General features: G+C 42.4%; 1 protein-coding gene across 2 annotated transcripts; it reads right to left on the reverse strand.

The window, feature by feature from the left end:
• Nucleotides 1-18: 18 nt before the first annotated feature.
• On the reverse strand, nt 19-21,766 carry rnf216 (ring finger protein 216). Of its 2 annotated transcripts, XM_015378636.1 has the most exons (18): nt 21,634-21,766; nt 20,092-20,201; nt 19,625-19,755; nt 18,327-19,541; nt 17,339-17,415; nt 17,142-17,250; nt 16,746-16,907; nt 16,527-16,638; nt 16,259-16,392; nt 11,782-11,832; nt 8,617-8,754; nt 7,904-8,052; nt 7,733-7,811; nt 2,640-2,737; nt 1,803-2,025; nt 1,238-1,307; nt 408-802; nt 19-202 (listed from the first exon to the last, which is right to left on the reverse strand). In XM_015378636.1, the coding sequence occupies exons 2-17, from the start codon at nt 20,153-20,155 to the stop codon at nt 417-419; spliced, it is 3,198 nt and encodes a 1,065-aa protein (XP_015234122.1). In that variant the 5' UTR covers nt 20,156-20,201; nt 21,634-21,766; the 3' UTR covers nt 19-202; nt 408-416. The 2 variants fall into 2 exon arrangements, with proteins under 2 accessions (XP_015234122.1, XP_015234121.1); XM_015378635.1 differs by having other exon boundaries at nt 19-802.
• Nucleotides 21,767-22,788: the final 1,022 nt, after the last annotated feature.

Below are 22,788 nucleotides of genomic sequence, written 5' to 3' on the forward strand. Positions count from 1 at the left end.
GGCTGGCAGGAGGAAATATAGAGGCAACATGAACAAAACTTTATTAGAAAACTCACAGCTGTTAGACAAAAATACAGAAAGAAATGCTAGCATCAAGGTTTTCTCTGTTTTTTTTACTTTTGTACATTTTTATTACTGAAAAATATCTGTAGAAACCAGACAAAATTCCTCCATTCTCAGCTGTCCTTCGTTTATTTTGGGTCTGTAAAGAGAAAAAAAAATGGAGGGAAAAAAAGGGGGAAAGTCCTCTTGAATATTTCAGTTCTTTAATCAGCAGAGAGCAAATAAGAGTCTTAATGTCATAAATGATTTGATGATATGATGAAGAAAAGGTTTGTTGATCAGAAATGAAAGCTTTGACGTAGTGTTTGCATCTGGAAAAAGAAGAGGGGGGGCGTCAAACTCACCACACAGTGTTAGTAGCGTCTGTAGTAGTGTGGTGGGGGTCCGTAATGCATGGGCAGGTCCATGTTGTGGTGGGGGTTGAAGGGGGGGTTGTGGTTGTGCTGGTTGTTGTTGTTGTTATTGTTCAGGGGGGGTAGGTGTTGCAGCGGCGGCACGTAAGGCGCCGGGGGCAGTCGAGGTAGGATGACGGGGCGGTAGATCAGAGCCTGTGGAGGCGGCGGCGGGTGGTAGCGGGCGCGCGGAGGGACGAACAGGGGGGCTTGTACCGCTTGTGGGGGTTGAGGAGCTGGGGCCGGGGCATTGGGCTGGGCTGGGTTCTCCGGGGGTGGACCCACTCTGGGACGTTTAGTGTCAGGGATGACCTCCGGGGGCGGGCCGACCCTCTTCCCTGAATTATCTGACAGAAGAAGAAAATAAAAGGAAATAAGGTTTAAAAAAAACAGACATCTCTCTCTTTTTTTTTCTTCTTTTTTTTAATCAAACTACAAAGAAGGAAGGGATGATTAGAGAGATGTGAGATATTTAGCCCTAATCCGGCCGTTGCGTTTTGCTCCTTCTGTTGGTATTCTCATAAGTCTAAAATGAAATAAGCCGAATGCAGCATTTTAAGCTGCCAGCTTCTTCAGAACTGGCTTTTTGTTTAGTGTCATGAATCTCCAGGACTTTCACTTTTGCGTTATAATTACTAAATTAGTCAAATGTCTTCAGATGAATCTCTGCATGTCAGCTTAGAATGTTCTGAGAATCGGATTTTTCTTCTGGCAGGAAATGAAAATGAAGCGCAGAGAGAGAAAGTTGGGAGAAACAATGACAACATCGTTAGCTTACTGACCTGCGCACTTCTTACTCAGCTCAGCTTCACCTTCCTTCTGGATCTCCTGAATGATTCTCTCATCGTCTTGCTGCAGAAACACCCAAAAAACAAAACAAAAACAGGTTTATACTGAGCTGAGTGTCATCGGAACACCCCAACCAAAAAACACAATGCTTCTACCTCTAGGGTAGAAGCATTAGTTTTCCATTAGAAATTTGACAGACATCTAAACTGTCCCCCTCAAAAACAAGAGCTGGTTGTCATGCCAATACAGCATGAACAAAATCTCTGTTTTCAGGGTTTTCTGTACTTTTGAAATGGAAAATACTGAATTTCCCCACAGTTTTGTGGGAAGGTGAGTAGATGGGTGGATGTGTTCAGTGCAGGTAGGAGCATCTCTGCACTGGTCTGACTGTTAATCCCTTCCTTTGGCTGAGCTCTTCGCCAGCTCCAAGGTTTACTGGAGCTTCTCCAGCTCCCTCCCCAGCTGGGAGCTAAATGACGCCTCTGGCTGCCAGAGAGGCTGCAGCCAAGCCGCTGTGGGTAACAAGGAGTCAGCAGTTAGCTCTGTTTTCAGACGCACCGTGGGGTCGGTCCAGAGCGAGCACTTGCGGCAGTGTCTGCAGGGGGCGCCGGGGGAGCGGGCGTGCTGGCAGAAGTGGTTGTAGCCCGTGATGGGCTCTCGGCACAGGTAGCACATGAAGCTGCCGCAGCGGCACGACATCCGGTTGCAGCCCTCGGACTTCACCAGGCCCGTCCCGCACTTCACACACTTCCTGACCCGGGCCGCGGTCATCCGCTCCTCGCTGCAACACAGAGGGAAGAGGATTCAGAAACAATCTGGAGCTGAATGTGGATGAAATGGCTGCAGATCTGACAGAATTGTTCCACTATTTACTTTTACGGGCATTCATTTTTTATTTTCTACTTATTCAAGCATTAGCATTAGCATTAGCATTACCAGCAGTGATTTCCAACCCAGCCAGTGGGAAACAGCGAACTGCTCTGAATGTTTTAGTGATTCCTCTGTTCTAACTAAAGGACTACTGATCCTTCCACCAGACCTCTTCCTGCAGCTTTCAGCAGCAGGAAGTAAGCTGCTCTGAAAACAGGAAGTGCTGCTTTAGAGCCTGTCGGGCTGAAAGGAAGCAGCCGGCCCGATGGGCCAGCTGCTTCCCAGAGCGTCATCCGGGGAAACTGAGATGTTTACTCAGCATCCTTTACTGAGAGGGACAGGAGAACATAATCAGGTTCTACATCCAAATGTGGACAAAGAATCAGAATAAATCTCTGGCTGAAGGAAGTCGGAGTTTATAGGAGATTAGATTAAGCTTTTCATTGAATCCCCATATTTACATTAGTCTATAGCTTCTCTAATAGTAAAACCAGATGTGTGCGGGGGGTGGGGGGTTCCACTTACAACAGCACCCTCATCCGGATCTCGTCTCTCTCCAGGACCTGCTCACAGGTCTTTCCTACATGCTGCTTCCACTGGACATGACACTTCCTGCAGCTCTCCTAAAGAAAATCAGAACAAAACAAACAACAAAGTGAGCGTCAGAAGGTGTAATCTGACTGTATGCGTCTCTGATAGAGGAAAACATCAGCCTGCATACATTAGGCTTTCTGTCTTATATGGGCCGACGCCTGCGCATGTCCACTGATTCATTAATGCATCCAGCAGCCATACTTGGAGATTAACTGAATGCATTTCTGCTTCCTCCATCTTCGATTCCACTGTTCATGTTTTGGTTGATTTGTTAATAAATGTTTTTTTTTTTTTTTGTTTGAATTGAAACTTGTCCACTAATATTTATCATCATTGTCATTTTTATCCAGTAAATGGAGAAACAAATGTCAGTTCAATAGATGTTCAATAAATCGACAAATCTTTACAATTTTACTTTCAGTCAATCCAACATTAATCCTCCATATAATCTCAGGTTCTTTTGCAGACCTTCATCTTCTTCTGCCCCTACTACATTTTTGGATTCAGGCTAAAAAGGTAGATCCTGATGTCATCTGACAAGAGTACCTCCCTCAAATATTTTATGTCTCCTTTAAATGGGTTTAAGTGCATTATTTGGAGGCATCAGAGTAGAAGGGATTGATGTTCTCCTTCCACATTATTATTCACTACTTTCTGTATTCCAATAGAATACAGTTGAAAATCAGTTTCTGCTAGTGAAGTTAAAGAGGAATCCATCTTCTCGGACACCTCCCTCTAAAAAAGCCCTCCATTTACCCCTCAGCGTCTGCTCTGTATGCTGCTGCTGTGTCCACTGCAGGGACTCCCCATTTTCACCGGCGCAGACATCTAGGTGCGGCTTTTTGCCGCAAAATGTCTGTCTGCGGCTGCTTGGTTGCCTAGAAACAGGAATGAACTCTGTCCTCCAGCTCTGCTTTGCCTCATAGAGCGTAGAACCCAAATAGCTGCGGCTGAGGTGGCTGAACCTCAGCTCCGATCCGCCGCCTTTCTCTCCCCTCGCTAACCTTTACCTAAAGTCTTGTCGCCATAAATATTTGAGGCGCTCATGGAATATTGAAGAGAGCAACACATGACAGCCGATGCACGACGGCGTGAAGCAAGATCTCCTCTGACCTCTGCATGGGGAGACAGTCACACCTTCATCACCCTCCACAGCCTTCAAGCACTGTTTGAGCCTGCATGGTTGCAGAGTTTGCATAAAGCTGCTTCTTATTTGCCTTCACAGCGGTTCTGAGAGAAGCTGCAAGTTCAGCCAAAGGCTGGAGGACTGGATCGGAATAGTTATTGTTGGCATCTGGAGCGGGAGAGATGGCAAAGCTCTAAAGGACGAGATGAGGAAGAAAACAGGAAGAGGAGAGGATAGGAAAATAAAGAAAAGAAAACCCAAGATGAAACAAAGAGAGAGGGGAAAGCTACAGGAGGTGAGAAGAGATAGAGTAGAGAAAGATCGCCCCCTAGGGGTGACAGAGAGAGAGAGAGGGGAAGGACCCAGGAGGCTGAGTCAAAGCCAGTCTGTGACTGAGCGACAGGAAGACACCTGAGTTCTTATAGAGCAGCTAAAAATACAGACGGAGGACGTCAGAGCCCGACCTTAAAAAGGGGCGTGGCTTAGCCCGCCTCGCCATGCTTCACCTGACGCAGCTCTAAGGTGTGTCAGAGGTCGGACAGGCCACACTTCCTTATGAACGCAGAGGAAACGTTGACTTTAAAAAAGCCCGGCCTCTGCAGACCCGCCCGCTCTGCACTCTCTGCCCCCCCACCCAGAGCCACTTTCATTCTTATCTTTCCTCTCCTCCTATTCATGCTCTTTACTGCTGCAGCAGCCCTTATAAGGCTGTTTGCAGAGCTGACGATCAGGAGGAGGGGTCGTTTAACGGTGCTGTACGGCGCCCCAACTTTGAATGAAACACCAGACCCTTAATATGTGTCGCAAAAGTGTTCACACCCCTCTCTGCTGCCTTTTATGGCGAAGTGGAGATAAAAAAGCTGCAGGAAGTCATGTTCTATGGTTCTGGTCTCCTTTCAGCCATCCATGGTTTACAATTCTGCACTAATTAAAGCTTAAACATCACTACATGCCAGTCAAACAGGCTGCAGTGTGAGGCTGCACCATGTTAACAGGTGAAGGTAAAAACCCTCCCCATCTTAAGTTCTGTTCTGTTAGCAGATATGGGCCCGATGCATGTGGATCACGTTAACATCCCATGTTCTGGTTGTGGGCCGGAGGGGGGGGCACAGGCCAGAGGATCTGGGTCACTACAGAGCACAAACATTTGAAATTAACTGAGCTGTTTTCCTCCAACCAGTAGGAACCCGGCAGCAGGGAGGTGGACCGCTCAGCCGACCAATGGGGGAGGCTGGATGGATGGAGCAGGCGGGCTTAGGGGGGAGTGTGTTGGTTACATAATGGAGCCCCTCCCTAGAGGTAGACCCTGCGGGCTGGGAGGCAACAGACTAACGGCTGTCTGGAACTGGTCCCTGCATCTGTTTAACCGTTTCCAGGTGTGTGAGGAAAAAACAACACAGAGTTTCTACACATAATAAAGAAGCAGAGGTTAGCAGCTTACAGACTGCTGCCAGATAGAAGAGGAAATAAAAAACACGGGGTGAAAAAAGTCCTGCTGCTGTGAAACAAACACGCCCGGCCCAAAGAAACCAGAAACTTATCAGTTCTGGGTCATGATTTGAGCAGCAGTGCAACAGAACAACAGCGAAGGTTGATCAATGAGCCTCTGGCGCCACCTAGAGGTTGAATACAGGCACTGACACAAGACTCCGTCTGCTAAGTATCTCAGAAACAAGCAGCTTCATCCATTGGTCAGAATCCTGCAAAAGCAGAAAATAGAAGAAAGGAAACTGACTGAAGCTTTAGATTTCCCCCCCAAAGTTTGCCTGGAAAGTTTCCATGGAAACAACCAGTATCTGCGTTTCCATTACAGATGAGAGCATAACTAAGCTGATATTCTGCTAATTTCAAAAGTGCAGTTTTCCCACAATTGTGTTAGTTCTATTTAATAAATGATAACATTAAAATTGCACATGAATACGTTTGTTTACGCAATAATTCTGGAAGATGTAAACACATGATCTATATCCATATTCAAAGGAAATATAAAAAAATAAAAATATGCAGTGCCACTATAATTCAACTACTTCCGGTCTTCTTCAAGCTGTAGATCCACTTTAAATTTAGCAAATTTATTTTCCTATTTCCAAATAAATGGAAGCCCAGCTCGTGGCACTGGGGTGGTGGTACCTTGTAGAACCGGTTCTGCTGCGATCCGTCTCTGCTCGCTTCACACATCTACAATTTATTCTCATTCCTTTTTAGCTGGAGTCACACTGTTCGTCCATAAACTGGGAATTTTCTCAGCTCTGATGCAGATCCTCCTCTGGTTTTAGATCCTAACATGTTTTAAAGTCAACCACGCCTATGGGCGAGTATTGGCATAGGTGTTGTGATATGATACGTGGCACGATACTTGGGTCACAATACGATATAATCACAATATTGCAATATCAATATATATTGCAATTTTTTTCCCAGCTATCAACATGAAGTTTATAGATATAAGCAAGCGCTGTATATGTTCATCAGAATCCATGTTGTTTGGGGTTTGAATCAGTCCATGTCTTCCACTGTGACTGCCTCTACTACAGAAATGCTGCTGTGCTGCACAGCAAAAGTGATCCACATCGTTTTAGGTTTAAAACATCTTTATTTCGAAAATCGAAACTTAAAGATTGATATTTTATTGGGCAGCTGAAAATCAGGATATATCAACAAATTGATCTTTTCCACTCTGATGCGGCTCTGGGGGGATGTGCAGCTTCTAAATAAGCTCCATTCATCTTCTGTTCACCCCTGTCTGGGCTAAAGACCCCACAGGCATGATGCTGCCACTACCGTGGTTTGTTAAGGAGACAGCTTAATTAGGGAGTAAGGAGGGTTTGGGGATGACAGGACGGTGAGAGAACAACCCAACCGAGCACTAAACCTCTCCAGGTAAAGTTAGTCTAAGTCTAACATATTTTTTAACCGTGCTTTCTTCTTCCAACTCCTCATAATGGGCTATATCAAGGGTCTGAAACCTTTAGAATCTAAAGAGCCATTTTTAAATTCCCTCCAGTTAATAAACTCATTTAGAGCAACAAACATTCCATTTAAGTTTTTTTAAAGAGAGAGAAAGATAGCTCATATTTAATAAATAGTAACCAAAGATTGGTCCTTTAAAATAAAAAAAATAGTGCCATTTCATTTTTTAGGTTTTAAAATGAAGGAAAAAAAAAAGAGAGGAAAAAAAAGGAATTTTTAATGTGTTGCTTAAAGTTTTGGAAAACATTTTTCCAACTTCTTTTATATTTAGTCAATTTTTTTAGGAAATTCAATCCAATTAATCAATGGAGAAAATACTAACAAGTATTTCTTAGTTTGTCAGTTTTTCCAAAGTGAAATGATGCGGATTCAAACACAGGATAAGGTCTAAAGTTTATAAACACCTTCCAACAGAAACCAGCATTTCATTTCATTTTTTATTTGGAAAAATAACTTTCCTCTTCAGCAAACTGACCGTTTAACACAAAGCAGAGACGTAGCTGACTAACATTTCTGTGTAACCGAGACAAACATTAAGTCTGTGTGTTTTGTTTCTACTATCATCTGTTTGATCTTCCCACAAGCAGAGAGCCAAGGTCTCACCGACGGAACAACATCTGGGCTGTTATTATGTTGCAAGAACCAGACCAGGCTGCATTTTTGTGTGTTTGAGTCTTTCAACCCAACATTGGACACTTTAGATTGGAATTCCCGTGATAGCCCCCCCAGCATTCCTCAGACAGAAGGAGGAGACGCAGAGATAACGGGATAGGAAAAGGGAGAGGTGGCGACCTCCCCAGGAGGAGCCAGTTAGCTCCTCCACCAAGCGGCTCATCAATCACCTTCACTTTGATTAGATGGAGGCTCTTTGTGTAAAATACCAACATCACAGGGGAATCTGAGGTGAGGATGGAGGAGTGGGACTGACCTTGCGGCAGCGAGGGTTGGGACAGCTGAACAGAGACATGTCTTTGTCCAACAAGGCTGGGAAGTTACAAAATGGACACCTGCGAAAAGTCAGAAAAGCCGGTTAGGGAGTGAAAAGAAACATCTGTTGCATTTGCTTCCTGCGATACCGGTAATCAGCACACCCCCTCACCGGACTAATTCATCAGCGCAGGTGGCTGCCACCGCCTCCTCAGCTTGCCTTTCGTTGTATTTACACAGAATGTTGTCGGGGAGGACCTTCTGCAGCTCACACACCGGGTACGAGCAGGGGCAGCCGTCCGCCATGCAGCTCAGCTCCGACTGCAACATAAATACAGGCTCTAACTGATATGGAGATTACTCACGTTGGACGAAGCCTCCAAGATCCGGCTCACAAACATCACATCCATCCAAATAAAGCTGTTTTTATCTCCAACTCTCCAACTTTAATTTGACTAAAAATATGATGCATTATCCTTTAATAGGGCAGGCAGTAGTGGCTTTTGAAAGTATTCACACTCCTTTAACTTGGGAAAAAAATGAAGGGAAATAATAAAGAAAAGGTTGTTTTTCATGTTTTTTCCCCCCAAAAAATCTGAAAATCCCGTGTTGCTCTATATTTAGATCCTATTTAAAGAAATCCTAACATCATGATTCCGCCACCACCATGTTTCAGTGGATTTGGTCCCCTCACAGCAGAACACATTCCTTTAAAAGGAAGCCATGTTTGCTCCATCACCAGTAGCGACAACAAAAATGTATTTATTTATTTATTTTCATTTAATTTTGAACCTTTTTGTTTCGTTCTGATACACAAAACCCCTAATAAATTACACAGAAATCGGACTGAAAGATCGGAGCATGTGAGAAACCTTTGGATTGTACCTTTCCAGAGCCGAATACTGCCTCCTGAGCATATTTAACCAGGCACTCTTTGCAGAACAGGTGTCCATCTGAGCACTGCGTCATCTTCTCGAAGGCAAACTCCCCAAAGCAGCAGCCGCACTCGATCAGCTGACCGTCCTGCGGAGAGAAGACGTTTAACCTTGCAGCCAACTGAGGTTTTAAAAGCTCAGTGGGACAGAAAAGAGAATTCATGGAAAAAAGAAAGCATTCATTTATGGATACAAGGAGGCGCTCCAAAAACCAAACCTAAGCAGCACGTCGCCACTTAGAAAATCAATCATTCTTCCACGAACCCACAGTTTTGATTTTCCTTCATTTTACATCAAACAAACGGAGCAAACCGTTTCCTTTTCTGTTGACCTTTACATAAATCCAAGACAGGCCTTGATGTGTCTTTATCATTTTGAAGGTGGGCGGTAATGAGGCTGAAAAAAGGTCTTAAACCAAACTGGTTTTAAACGGTTCATCATCTCCACCTACACGGTTGCACTGAACCGGGTTTCTGATCTGCTTCTGACTTACCCATCCACCCACACTCCGTCACCTCATCCTGCTCTGTACGCTTGCTGTGTCAAAAAGTATTCACACCTTCACAGATCTCTTCTGCTTCCTTTCACCCTTAAAATGTTTCAGATCAAGCACATTTATTTCGAGTCAGAATTTGGACACATCTGCATTTATAACTGCGCCTGTAACCTAAGAACTAGCTTTGCTTACAAGCTAAAGCTAAATACACAGATGTTTTATATTGGCATCTATATTTCCTAGGTGTGGTTTTGAGAATGTACATCTTTTTGGCGCCCTCTTCATGTTTAACGAGTGTACTGCATTTGAATTGTGATGCGTAATGGTGTTGGCTCTGAAGTTTTGTGACGGCAGGAGCTCTGCAGCTCTGGGCTATAAAAGCTTAGAGCATTTAAGGTTAGCGACTGGCTAGCTTAGCATCAGGTTAGTTTTTCTAGCCCTTATCCACTAAACGCTCCTGCTCCGCCCCCTTTAGACCCATTTTGCAGATGCTAGTAGAGTGAGGCTGTGGAACTGATAACTCCAGAATATCAACTCCGTTATTGTTTAGTCAGAGGTGGCGGTGAAGTGTGACTGGGCTTTAAGCCCCGGTACTAATGGACGGACATACCTCAGGATGTTCTAGAAGAGATCAACCTCACATCGCCTCCAGGTTTGACTCTCAGCTATAGTGATAGATCGGTTAGCGAAGCTTCGTTTTTTGTTCACATATTGGCTGATATATGTGGTGATATGTATTGGTTGACTCATTAGCCAAGGAGGTTATGCTTTTAGTCCAGTTTGTGTCTGTCAGTCTGTGTACAGGACACCTCGAAAAGTTATGAACAGATTTAAATGAAATATACCAAAGGTGCACCTCAGTCCAAGCAACAATCAATCGAGATGCAGGATTTTTTTTTTTAAAAGGTTTTCTACCATTATTTAGCGGAACAAGGAGTTCCACCTTAAACCAGACAGTGACGGCTTCAGCATTGGATCCAAAAGTAATTTACTGATGACAAAAATACAGGAAAGGTGAACTATGCCTCGCTGGATCTGCTGATCAAACAAGAAAGAGTGAAGAAAGAAGGTGAGAGCAGAACAAACACCAGAGGCTGCAGTCACTTATGCTTGGACTGAGGTGCACCTTTGGTACTTCTAAAGGGGTGGACCCATTCGTCAGTGTCAATTTACATGTTTTAAGAACAAAAACAAGGTTTTGATGGGCTACAGTATAAAGCCTCAAATTCAACGCCATTTCTGACATTTTGAATTGAAAAAGCTTTCTGGATGGGAAGAGAAACATCTTCAAACTTGGAAACAAACTACAGTGGATTGTTTTTAACTTTTTTTGGAATGACTTTGATCTGGATGTAAGAGAATCTGCACCAGCTTATGAAAGAATTTTAAGGAAATCTTTAGCAGAGGTTTGCCTCATGCCAATGAATTCATTAATTTTTGGTAACGATGCAGATCATGTGTGAGTTTTAGTTATAGGTCTAAGTCACAATATGAGGCAAAATGTGGCGCTTGGAGGTCTGCGCTCTCCGAGTGCTTTTCTAGTTTACTTATATATTGATAGCAATGTTGCAGTCTGTTACATAGTAGAATAAGCACCTTAACTTTATAGTTTAGATGCTTCTTATGATGCTCTAAAGATGGTAGTAGTATTTATTTAAAGTAGACTGTTTTGGGTTTTGTTTTGTTAGGAGTTGAAAAGGTTGGAGCGCAGTCAGATCGAGGGGATGCAAGAAATGTCATTTTGGCTCTGTAACCCTTTCCACTCTGATGGAGACTTTTTTATTTTATCTATGTGATGCATTATTCCATGAGATAAGTCAGCTATCAGAGAGGTTATTTAACAATTATTTTGGATAACTCTGTGGCTCAGGTGTAAATTCTTACTGGAATTGAGCAACAGTTAAATCCTGATTTAGCAAAGAGAGGAATTATTGTTTTAAAGAGCCTGGGAAGCTTTTCCCTTTATTGAATTAAATCATCCCTCTGAAAACTGCTTTTCTTATCTAATAAGCTTATCTTTATCAGGTAGCTCAATATGTTTGATTATCTGAAACCTATCTATGTGACAGAACAGTGTGGGTCATGCAGGGGGCTGATAATAGAGCATCCGATCAGCCCAAATGTCAAAGCAATGCTGAGATAACCCTCATCTCTAACGACACGGTTGCTATGGGGAGAATTAACAGCTATGGTTCAGACAAGAATCCTGTCTCCACTTCTTCACGTCGCTCACTTATCCTGAGATGTGCTCAAAAGAGCCTTTCAGATGCCTAAAGAATGGAACAGAAACTGGCTCCATTTACAGAATCAGAAACTGGTCTGCTTTAATAAGGGAGGAAAACAGACAGAACTAAATAACAGACTGGGGTTATTTTCTTTGTTTAGGGAATTAGAGAAGAGTTAAAGTTAAAAAACCTGAGTGACCCTGAGGTTTTCTGTTTTTCCCCTCACTCTGCTGTTTCAAAGTAGCAGAACATGAAACACAAGGAAGTCCTGAACCACAAACACACACCAGGTGCAGCAGTAACTTTGTGATACACAAAGCTGAATAACTCCAGCAATCCGTTTGGCTCTGGTTTGTAGCATTTTAAGCCCTCTTGCTGAATAATGTTTCCATACCTGCTTATATTCATCTTCGTTGACCTGCAGCGCCAGGAGGAAGTCTTCATGCTGGAGACAGAAACAGATCATTGTTAGCAGAGGAACCTTTACTCAGACTTTCATTTATTACCTTTATTTCACCTTCAATGTGTCATTGACAAACACAGAGAGATATATATCAGAGTCATCTTTGCCATTTAGCTGGATCAGATAAATGAGCCAGAGCCAGTCATCTCTATTTTTATTAATATCATATTTTATACTACATTATAAATGGAAATGTTATTTCTTTTTGATGCCAATTTAAATATTAACACTTTATGGAGTAAATTACCCTTTTTGGTCACTTGCATACCCCTAACAAATGGGGTATGGATCAGTTCCCCCTCCTCCAATCATTCAACGAGGTGTAGAAGCACAAGATTTACATGAATACAAATACAAAAATATATTCCTATGTGGGAAGTAAGTTTAATTTTGGCTTTTGAACAACTAAATGAGTCCATGGATGATATTTTAGCTTCTGTAAATTCATTTGAAAGAAGTAGTTTTTAAATTCAGTTAAAAAGGGTCAAAAGATAAGAATTGAAAGGTTATTGGAAAGTAGGAGAGTTGCATTAAAACGTTAATAAGCTGCAAGTGCCTGTATCAGCATTAATGTTCAAAGTTTGTGTTTTAAGCCGAAAAATAGGTTTGTTTCACACTGAGTGCTTTCATGAATTTCTTATCGAGAGAGAGAGAAAAATCTATATATTATATTCATTAGTGCCACTCTGTTGTGTACATTATATCCAATTTATTTTTAGATTAAAAACTAATCAGGATCATTTTAATCTAATTTTAAGCCACAGGCTGCAGACCCCTCTTATAGATACATATAGACAAAAAAGGAGATAGAATACAGCATTAGTATGTACTGCTGACCAGATAACAACCAGCTAAAATAATTGGACCAACAAGTGAACCTTGAGGAACCCCACGTCTGCAGAGTTCAGATATGCAATAAAGCTAGAATTATTGATATGTAATAAAGTTTTTTGCAGCAGCTGCAATAGTTGTTGTTTTAAATCAACTTATAGAGTTTTGCTTTGAATTTCTGTGTAAATAAAGCGATCCTACTCTATCCGGTTTCAAGGCGACCATATCGTGACAGAATAGTTTCGCCGTGATTCACAGAGAAACATTTGAGAAAAACAAACAAAACAACAGAAGGATTGCATCAACACCAGCTGACAAGCAGCGGACCGGTGATGGCACAGAGGCCTGTACTACGAAGCAGGTTTACTGGGTCAGCGAGACAACGTCAGGTTTAACCCGGACAGGTTTAAACATGAGCCTGGATTCATTCTTATTGAGCTAGTCACCATGGTAACGTACTCTGAATGGCAAACGTGCTCCAGGGCAGGTTAGCTTTCAGGATTGATCTGAATTCCTAGAAAACGCTCCAGCTAGAAGCAAATCAGCTGTTCAGGAAACAATGACACCCCTGATTCAATTCAGAGGGAAAAATAAATGGACAAATCAACATCACAATAAAATAACTTGAAAACTTATCTGTGTCATTCTCAAAATTTAAAAAAAAATCTCTAACCTGGCCCTAATACTCCCACGTAGGATCATCACCAAAATGTAATGGACATCTGATAAAAATGTCATTACAATCCAAAACTTGGACAAACTCTCCTAAAAAATGACTTATCAGTATCACTTTAGACTGCTTTGATCCAGTTGAACTTTCTGAATTAGCAAAATTATTGTCTTCATCTAAGCCTTCAACTTGTATGTTAGATCCAGTTCCAACCAGGTTATTTAAGGAGGTATTCCCTTTGATCTCCTCCTCCATTTTAGATGTGATTAATCTATCTCTGTTACAGGGATATGTACCTAAAGCTTTCAAGGTTGCTGTATTTAAACCTCTGCTTAACAAACCGTCTCTTGACCCCAGATGACTTGGTTAATTGAGAAAGTAGTTGCCAAACAAGTTTGCGATCACTTACACCATAATGAACTTTTTGAAGAGTTTCAGTCTGGCTTTAGAGCTCATCAACAGCTCTGGTGAAAGTCACTAATGATATTCTCATGGCCTCAGATAATGGACTTGTATCTGTGCTCGTCCTGTTGGATCTTAGTGCTGCATTTGATACAGTTGACCATAATATTCTTTTAGAAAGACTTGAATATTTTGTTGGAATTAAAGGAACAGCACTAGGCTGGTTTAAATCTTATCTATCTGATCGAATTCAGTTTGTTTCATGTTAATGATAGATCTTCAACATGCTCAAAGGTTACCTGTGGAGTACCACAGGGATCAGTGCTAGGACCAATTCTCTTTACTTTATACATGCTCCCAATTGGTAGAGTTATTAGACAGCATGGGATTAATTTCCACTGTTATGCTGATGATACCCAGCTATATCTGTCTATAAATCCAGATGAAGCTAACCCATTACATAGATTACAGGCATGTCTGAAGACATAAAAACCTGGATGACTCTTAACTTTCACCTTCTGAACGCAGACAAAACACAAGTTATAGTCTTTGGACCAGAGTCTCTGAAAAAGAAGCTGATTAGCCAGTCACTTCATTTGGATGGGATTAAACTGATTTCAGATAATAAAGTAAAAAATCTTGGTGTTATTTTTGATCAGGACCTGTCATTTAAATCCCATATCAAAGAGGTTTCTAGAATTTCCTTCTTTCATCTGAGGAACATTGCAAAAATTAGAAGTATCCTGTCCAGGGGTGATGCTGAGAAACTAGTCCATGCATTTGTTACTTCAAGGCTGGACTATTGTAATTCTTTACTATCAGGAAGTCCACAAACTGTAGTTAAAAGCCTTCAGCTGATCCAAAATGCTGCAGCCAGAGTTCTGTTGAAAATTAAAAAGAGAGATCATATCTCTCCTATCCTGGCTTCTCTTCATTGGCTTCCTGTTAAATCCAGAATAGAATTTAAAATCCTCCTTCTCACATATAAAGCCTTAAATGGCCAAGCTCCATCTTATATCAGAGATCTGATTGTTCCTTATGTTCCTAACAGAGTACTTCGCTCTCAATCTGCAGGTTTACTAGTGGTTCCTAGAATTTCTAAATGTAGAATGGGAGGCAGATTTTTTAGTTATCAGGCTCCTCTCCTGTGGAACCAACTACCAGTTTTAGTCCGTGAGGCAGACACCCTGTCTTCTTTTAAGGCTAGACTTAAAACTTTCCTTTTTGATAACGCTTATAGTTAGAGTGGCTCAGGTTATCCTGAGCTATCTCTATAGTTATGCTGCTATAGGCTTAGACTTCTGGAGGACATAGGGACCCCCATTTCATCATTCTGCTTCATTCTCTCTCTGTTCTCCTATTCTGCAGAATCTGTAAGTTCAATCTCTAACGTTCTGCTCTCTCTGCTTTTCCTCAGAGTAGCTTTGCCTCGTCTGTTCCTGTTTGGCTGTGACGTCATCCTGGAAAGAAATATCAGCTGTGCTGCTTCCATCAACACCCTTGTTTATAGATGTTGGAGATCGGCCTGTTTTCCAGTGTAGTCCTGTGACTGGGTGGATGTGCTCTCTTCATCCTCTGGCATGGGAGCTGGCTCGGAGCTCGTCTGCTTGGTGTGTGTTTCCTGGACGGGGCCGCATTTTAAAGCTGCTTTTTGTATCTTTTGTGTCTCCTCGAACCCCAGTCGGCCTCGGCAGATGGCCGCTCACACTGAGCCTGGTTCTGCTGGAGGTTTCTTCCTGTTAAAAGGGAGTTTTTCCTCTCCACTGTCGCTACAAGCATGCTTAGTGTGAGGGATTGTATTTGAGTCAACGAGTCAATGCAATCAACTGGTTTTCCTTAGATGGAAAACTTTGTATCAATTTGACTGTATGATCTGGTTGAACTGTAAAGTGCCTTGAGATGACATGTGTTGTGAATTTGGCGCTATATAAATAAACTGAATTGAATTGAATTTGTGATACAGTAGGGTTTTCTATGCAATTTATTATAAAGTTGTCTGTTGATTATCTGATTTTATAAGTGAGCTTTTGAAAGAACAGAAATAATCACTCTGATTATATTTTTTTCCCCCGTTGGAGCAATGGCAGAATCAAATAATATGATTAAATATTGTTACTACAGTAGGCTTAGTGATATAAATAACATTTCTTTATGTAACTGGTGTCCTGAAGGAGTCTGTTTTAGGTCTGCATTAATTTTTTTTTTTCCAGGATTACCGTTTTCGATCGTGGAGATTGCTGGGGCTTTAAGTTGCAGCTAAAGTTAGCTAAGAACGTCTTCAAAGATTGAATAAAGAGTTTTATTGTCATCGATTTTATCATTATCATGATAGAACCACAAAATATCCTGATCTAGAAGCCATATTGCCCATCCCTAGTCGCTGTTGGAGAAAACATCACATCAGCAATAATAAAACAGAGAAGAGACGAAGCCTGGATCATCAGCTGCCATGTTCTATTTCAATGCAGTAGGGTTAATGGGTTCAGCATGAAAACAGATCATTACCTCTGCCCACTCCTTGGCCTTCTGCTGATAGAACGACAGCTCCTTCTGAATGGAACCTTCCAGATTTTTGTAGGTCCTGCAGTAGCGGCGGTCGTTCTCCAAAAAGTACATCCTTCTGTCCAACTTGAACGAACCTGATGGGCAAACAGGGTTAAATGAAACAATGAAAACCATTCTGAAAAACTCAGCTGCTTTTAAAAATCAAAACAAGGCCACATAGATCAGAGCAGTTCGGTGTGAAGGAGGAACCAGTTTGTCGTGTTTTTACCTTGCTGAAAATGGAAATCGATGTACCAGCGTTCCGTGGAGGTCCTGCTCCGTCGCCTCTTGCCTGAAGAATCCCCGGATTCCTGCCACTTCTTCAGAGCTTCACATAAGGCCTACAAACAAGAAGCAAATCAAATCCAAACATGAGGTAGATGGAAGAGGTTGGGAGGACGAAGGCAGGATTTCTGAGATGCATGCTGTGATCCAGCAGCAGGGTTACCTTGCGTGTGATTGCATAGTGTCCCTTCAGGGAGTTCAGGGCCCATTTAATATCCTGACAGCTGAGCATTCTGAAGTCCGCCATCAGCAAGTCAGCGGCCTGCATGATTACCTCCGGCCCCACTGTGCTCAGCTTGGCATAGTCAAACAGATCCTCAGTCACCTGAAAGCACAATCACACGGGTCCTTCATTGCTTTAAACATGACACAAGCGAAAACACTCACTGCTACAAGGCTCCTCAGGTCAATCTACACACGTAGGCCGAGAAAAACAACCAAAAGACGTGAAATGGAAAAGCTGCTCAGTAAATGGCCCTTAATTATTTTGCTACCCTTCGGTTTAGCGAAGGAGAGCCTACATGAAGCAGGAATGGATGCAGCCAGAAAAACCTCCCACCTCCGCCTGGGTGTCTCCTGACTCCAGCAGGATGCTGCTGGGAGCAGCTGTGGCTGCAGCCGTCTCCCTCCTGGGATACTCTGGATTCTCCAGCAGCAGGTTACAGATCCTGGAAGTAGAGAGCATGTGAGGGGAAGAACTGCAGAGACATAAAATGGCGTTCATTGTTTCTACTTTAAAAAAAAAATGCTTCTTACTCATTCAAGTCTTTCACATTATGTCTAAGGATCAGTTCTGCTACATATGCTTCTTGGACATCTGGGAGGAGATCCAGCTGGAGAAGACACAGAAAAAACCCAGAAATGGTTTCAATTCAACTTACTCATGGAGCTCTGTGAAAGTATTGACACCTCTCTAAACGTTTTTGAAGCTAAAACAAAAAATCCTAACACCTTTGGAGGGGGTCGGGTGCGATAGATCAATTCATCATAGTGTGAAGGAGAATGATGCACAGATTTCCTCCTCAGAGGCCGCCCACCTATGTGCCATTTGATTCTCAATATAAATTCAGTAAAGAAAAAACTAAGGCTTCATCACTGAACACAGCCTTATAACATAGAGGTGGCCGTATCAGGCTGTGGGCACACATCCCCCTTACAGAGAGAGAAATGTTTCCATACTGACCCAGTGCATCTGGGAACCTCAGTGTCAATCTTTCCCCAGAGCTTCTATCTGGCCTTGCTGTTGGACTTTGACTAAACCATCTGATTACATGGCAGCATCATGAGGACGTTTATTTGCAACAAAATGGCTGAAAATGTGACGATCAAAATTAAATTCACAGTTTTCAGACCCATGAAGATGAGTATTCCCATAGCAGGGTGTATTCCCACCGTCGTGTTTTACAGTGATGATGCCACTCATTCACTAATGTCAGTAAAGTCTCCATTGACATTCAATTATTACCAGTTAAGCTCTGTTGGCATCTGGTTGCACTAAATAATAACTGAAGGAATCAGAAGAAAAGCAGCTGCATTATTATTGTTTTTTCTAATTTGGAGTAAATCTTAAAAACGGCAACATTTTCCTTCCTCCTTACAGTTCTGAATTACTTTGTATTAAAATGCAACAATAAAACACAAACTTTTAAGTTATTTTTTGTTTTGTTTTTATGTGAAAAAATGTGAAAAACGAGGTGTGAATACTTCAGCTCTACTGGGTGGTTAACAGAGAAGAGTTACTCACAACACCGGCGACAAGGGCTCTGACATGAGGCTGCTGATCTGGTCTTTCCTGGGGGACCGAGGGTCCGGGTCTGGCATCCTCTATTTGGGGAGCAGCCTCAGGTGCAGGGGGCACCGCCACCAGAGCGGGGGCCGGGTTAACTTGTTCAGGGTTCGGGGCCGGAGGGAGCCCGGCCTCTCCTCCATTGTTGGGCACTCGAGGGTTAAGCTGCCTGCCGTTGTGGACGCGGGCCGGTGGAGGAACGGCTGCGGCCTGCGGCGGGGGATTGGGAACAGCCTCCACAGGCGCCTGACTCCCCAGGATAATCCGGTGACCTGCCTCAGGAGGACCTAATCTCTCTGGGGCAGCTGCGATAAGAACTGCGGGCGGGACGACTGGTACGACCTGAGGCGTCTGAGCGGGCCGAGCTACAGGCTGGGCCGGGGCCTGGGCCAGGGGCTGCGGCTCAATCTGAACCAGGTTGCCTTGCATCTGATTGTGCGAGGCGGGCTGCATGGAGTTCGTGGGCCTAGGCTGCAGCTGAGGCTGGGTTATTAGAGCCGAAGCCTGGATGCTCGGCTGCTGCGGAAGAACGAGCAGGTTTACCCTCTTGATCTGGATGAGCTGAGGCTGTGTGGGTGGGGCTCTACTGGTCTGGAGCTGTGCAGAAGTACCAGGCTGAGGCTGAGTCCGTGCGGGAGTTTGAACATGTGCAAATGAAGTGCTGGCCTGAGTACTGGCTGGTACCCGTAGTCCACTCGTGCACGGCGTTTCTTGAGGCGTTGAGGAGGAAGAAGCGATCGCCGTACCTGTGCTGTTATATTGTGCAGCACTGGAAGAGGCGGTGGTCTTACGCTGCAGCGAATGTCCCGAGGAGCCAGCAGGGGGCTGCGGCGGCCCAAATGTGCTTGGCTGAACCGGAATAACTCTGGCCATATCCGACGACGTGCCGCTGCCGTGCGTGGAGGTAGACGGGGTGTCTGCAGAGCGGTCCAACACATCGTCCCGTCGCCGGGCGCACGGATGAAACTTTGGCTGAGGCTGTGCGTGCGATGGCGAGACAGGCGTCGCAGGTACGGCTGGCTGGTTCATCTTGGCGTCCCTGGAGGTAGAGGGGGTGGAGCCCTGGTCCACGGTGGCAGCCGTCGCGCTGCTTTGACCTCCGACATTGTGTAAGATGCCGCTCCATTTGGCCGCTTGGCGAATTATATTCCTTCGCGCAGGAGGAGTCGGCGGCTGTGAGGAAATTAAAACAACAAAATCATTAAAAGTGAAAAAAGGAAACCTGTAGAGGAAAGAAAAAAAATCACTTCAATCACCTCTAATATGCTGACGTCGTCGTCATCTGCGTCGTCAGGGACTAAAACAGGACTACCGGGTAGAAAAGTCACAGGTTCCTCATCTGAGTCATCAGAAATGGTGATGAGCTCTTTCTGACCGGCACGAGAGCCTGCACGCACACACACGTGTCACTAACAGAGAAGCGGATCATAGAGCACTAAACAACACAAAACATTTCCACCTGTGTGTGTTTGTTGAAGTTAATCTCAGAAACCAAAACTGTTCCACACAGTTAGGATAGCTTTATTAATCTGAAATAAGTGCCTGATAATTTTCTGATGCTGATATTTGTTTCATAACCTCAACATTGGAAGGAGTCAAAAAATAAAGGTATGTGTGAGCAAAAAAATACTATCTGAACGAAACTCAAATATGGCTGAAAATGAAGCAATCATGGTATTTTTTTTCTCTTTCCATTCAAGATGCTGGAAGTGATGCTTCTCACCTTGGCTACGGTGCACGTTGAAGCTGCCCAGGTGGATGACATCATCATCATGTCCATCTGCCATGGTGAAAGGGGCTCCCTAAATCAGCTCACTGCACTGTCAGTAGCATCTGTAAACAATTCAATTCAGTTTATCTGTATAGCACCAATTCACAAAATGTCATCTCAAGGCCCTTTACAGTTCAACCAGATCACACAGTCAAACTGATTAAAAGTTTTCTATCCAAGAAATACCAGTGGATTCCATCGACTCAGATGCTATCTAAAAAACTAAGCATGCTTGTAGCGACGGTGGAGAGGAAAAAATCTCCCTTTTAACAGGAAGAAACCTCCAGCAGAACCATGCTAAGTGCGAGCGGGGTTCAAGGCAAGGCAAGGCAAATTTATTTGTATAGCACAATTCAGTACAAAGACAATGCAAAGTGCTTTACATGATTAAAATATAGGAAAATAAAACAGAATCAAAGCAAGTAGGAAAAAATAAATAAGTAAAATAAAAAAAATGCGGAAACAAAAAAGAACATTACAAACTGTTGGACTAACGAAAATAAGAAAGTCAAGAAGACAGAAGCAGTAATACAAAAAGCAGCTGTAAAAGGCAGCCCCGTCCAGGAAACACACAGCCAGGCAGACGATCCAGCTCCCATGTCAGAGGATGGAGAGCCCATCCAGCCAGCCACAGTCAGAGAAACAGGACTACACAGGAAAAACAGCCCAATCTCCAACATCAGGTAGCTTCCATCATGAACCCCAGCACAGACTTTCTGTCATTCCCATCATCTATACAGCCGGTTTAAACAAACTCACACAATCAAACAAGTCTAGTGGCTGAGAAAATACAGATAAGGTAACAGTGAGTCATATCATCATCATTCACTGCAAACCAAACAAAAATCCCCTAGAATCCACCAACTGGTTTCATTTTCAAATACATCATTTGTTGTCATAACATAAAGATCAGGCGGGGTTAGGGTCTGATGTGATCAGCCTTGGTGAGTTTTAAAAAAAAATAAAGAAAAAAAACGCTTTACAGCCCGATTCGAAGCTTCAAACAGATTAAAATCCAAAGTAGCAGCTAATCTGAAAGTTGGTCGATCCAGGATTAGCATTTCCCTACATTTTCTGTTAGCTTTACCTGTTGGTGAGGCTAAGCTACTGCCTAATCAAAGATGCTTCAAATCAACCTAAATCTCACGTGTGACTGAATATTTCTCGCTAGTACCAGAAGCTGAGAGTGTTGCTATAGTTCTCCAAGTAGCTGCCCTGTGTTAATTAAACTGACACCAACACCGACCCAGCAACGGCACAAAGAAGGTTCAAATGAGGGCTTTTAAAAACGAACATGTCTCTGATCGGTAGTCTTTTCCGCTCTTCAGGCGTCGTTAGTAAATGTGTATTAGCATGCGTGGCTAGCTAGCTAGAAGGGTAACTAGTTAGCTGACAGAAGTCAGGGGGGTTAGCTACTAGCAGAACATCGAATCAGTCTTAGAGTATAAAATACAGTTGTATAAGAAAATTAATAAAATATTAAAGGTAAAATACCGTAGCTTCGCCGTGGATAGCCACTGAAATTCCCGGTGGTCTGTATCCCGGATAAGCTCAGTATCCGTGCAGAGGTTTATCGAAAAGAAACTGTCAAAACAAGAAGAGGCATTTCAACGTAAGATGCCTTTTGCCTACGTGGAGTGGGGGATTGTGGGAAACGTAGTCCTTATGGCATTGAGCAGTTAACGTTCCCGAATAGCAAAGAATGTTTTGTTTTATTCAAATACCAAAACAAATAAGATAAATAATATATATTCCAAAAAAGAAAAATGTAACGAAAACAGGTTTAAACTTCTATTGAAGGAAAATTGGTAAAATTTCCTTCAATAGTAAGGAAGGAAAAGATAATTGACAAACATGGTTTCTCTGTTTTCATCTCACTACGTTAAAATAATGAAAATGATTGTTTGCTTAAATTTTGAAATAGCAGACCAACACAGAGAAGCATATAATTCTAAAGAAAAGGGAGAAAAATAAATATTTTACTAAAAATCAGATTTTATTTTTACCTATTCATAAAAATTATATATTTCAAGCCCTTCTTTAAATATTGAAAAAATACTAAATAATGTATTTTGTCTGCCTTTATTAATGTATGTGTATGCGTGCCTTTATTAATAAATACTTTTATTAAACATTCATGATTATTCCTTGGAACAGCTGTGTAATATAAAAGTGAGGAAAGAGGTCGAATATTTTAGAGTAATAATTCATAAAGATAAAGCAATAGCTAAAGAAAAAAAAATTTTCATGGGTTTTAAGCAATCCCCTCAAAGAGTTTTCTCCATCTTTGGAATTATCCTCCAAACAAGCTTGGTTAGTTCACAAACACAAGACTCCATCTTTTAATACTAATTTAATGCTATATTTAAAAGAGCATTTGATTATGTATTTCATTTTACACTTCATTATTTGGTGGTAAATTGATTTATTTTATGTTCATATACAGTTGAATCCTACATTCATTTTTTTTAAATGGTGTATTAAATAAATTCATGTGAGATTTCATTATTTAATGGGGTGTTCTACAATACATTTATCTATTTTTACATTTCATTATGTCCTTGTTTATTTTGCAATACATTTAATTATCTAACGTATATAAAAAAAAGGTAAATTAAATTGTTTAATGGGAAATTTTATATATATATA

Source organism: Cyprinodon variegatus, unplaced genomic scaffold (genome assembly GCF_000732505.1).
Source record: "Cyprinodon variegatus isolate N-32 unplaced genomic scaffold, C_variegatus-1.0 Scaffold175, whole genome shotgun sequence".
In the NCBI taxonomy this organism is placed as follows: Eukaryota; Metazoa; Chordata; class Actinopteri; order Cyprinodontiformes; family Cyprinodontidae; genus Cyprinodon; species Cyprinodon variegatus.

Excerpts from the sequence above, each read along its gene's own strand:
- rnf216 (XM_015378636.1), bottom strand. The coding sequence starts at position 20,155 with ATGGCAGATGGACATGATGATGATGTCATCCACCTGGGCAGCTTCAAC. Across the intron at positions 19,756-20,091 it reads CAACGTGCACCGTAGCCAAG|GCTCTCGTGCCGGTCAGAAA; the intron begins GTGAGAAGCATC and ends GTGTGCGTGCAG. Across the intron at positions 8,755-11,781 it reads ACGAAGATGAATATAAGCAG|GACGGTCAGCTGATCGAGTG; the intron begins GTATGGAAACAT and ends TTCTCTCCGCAG.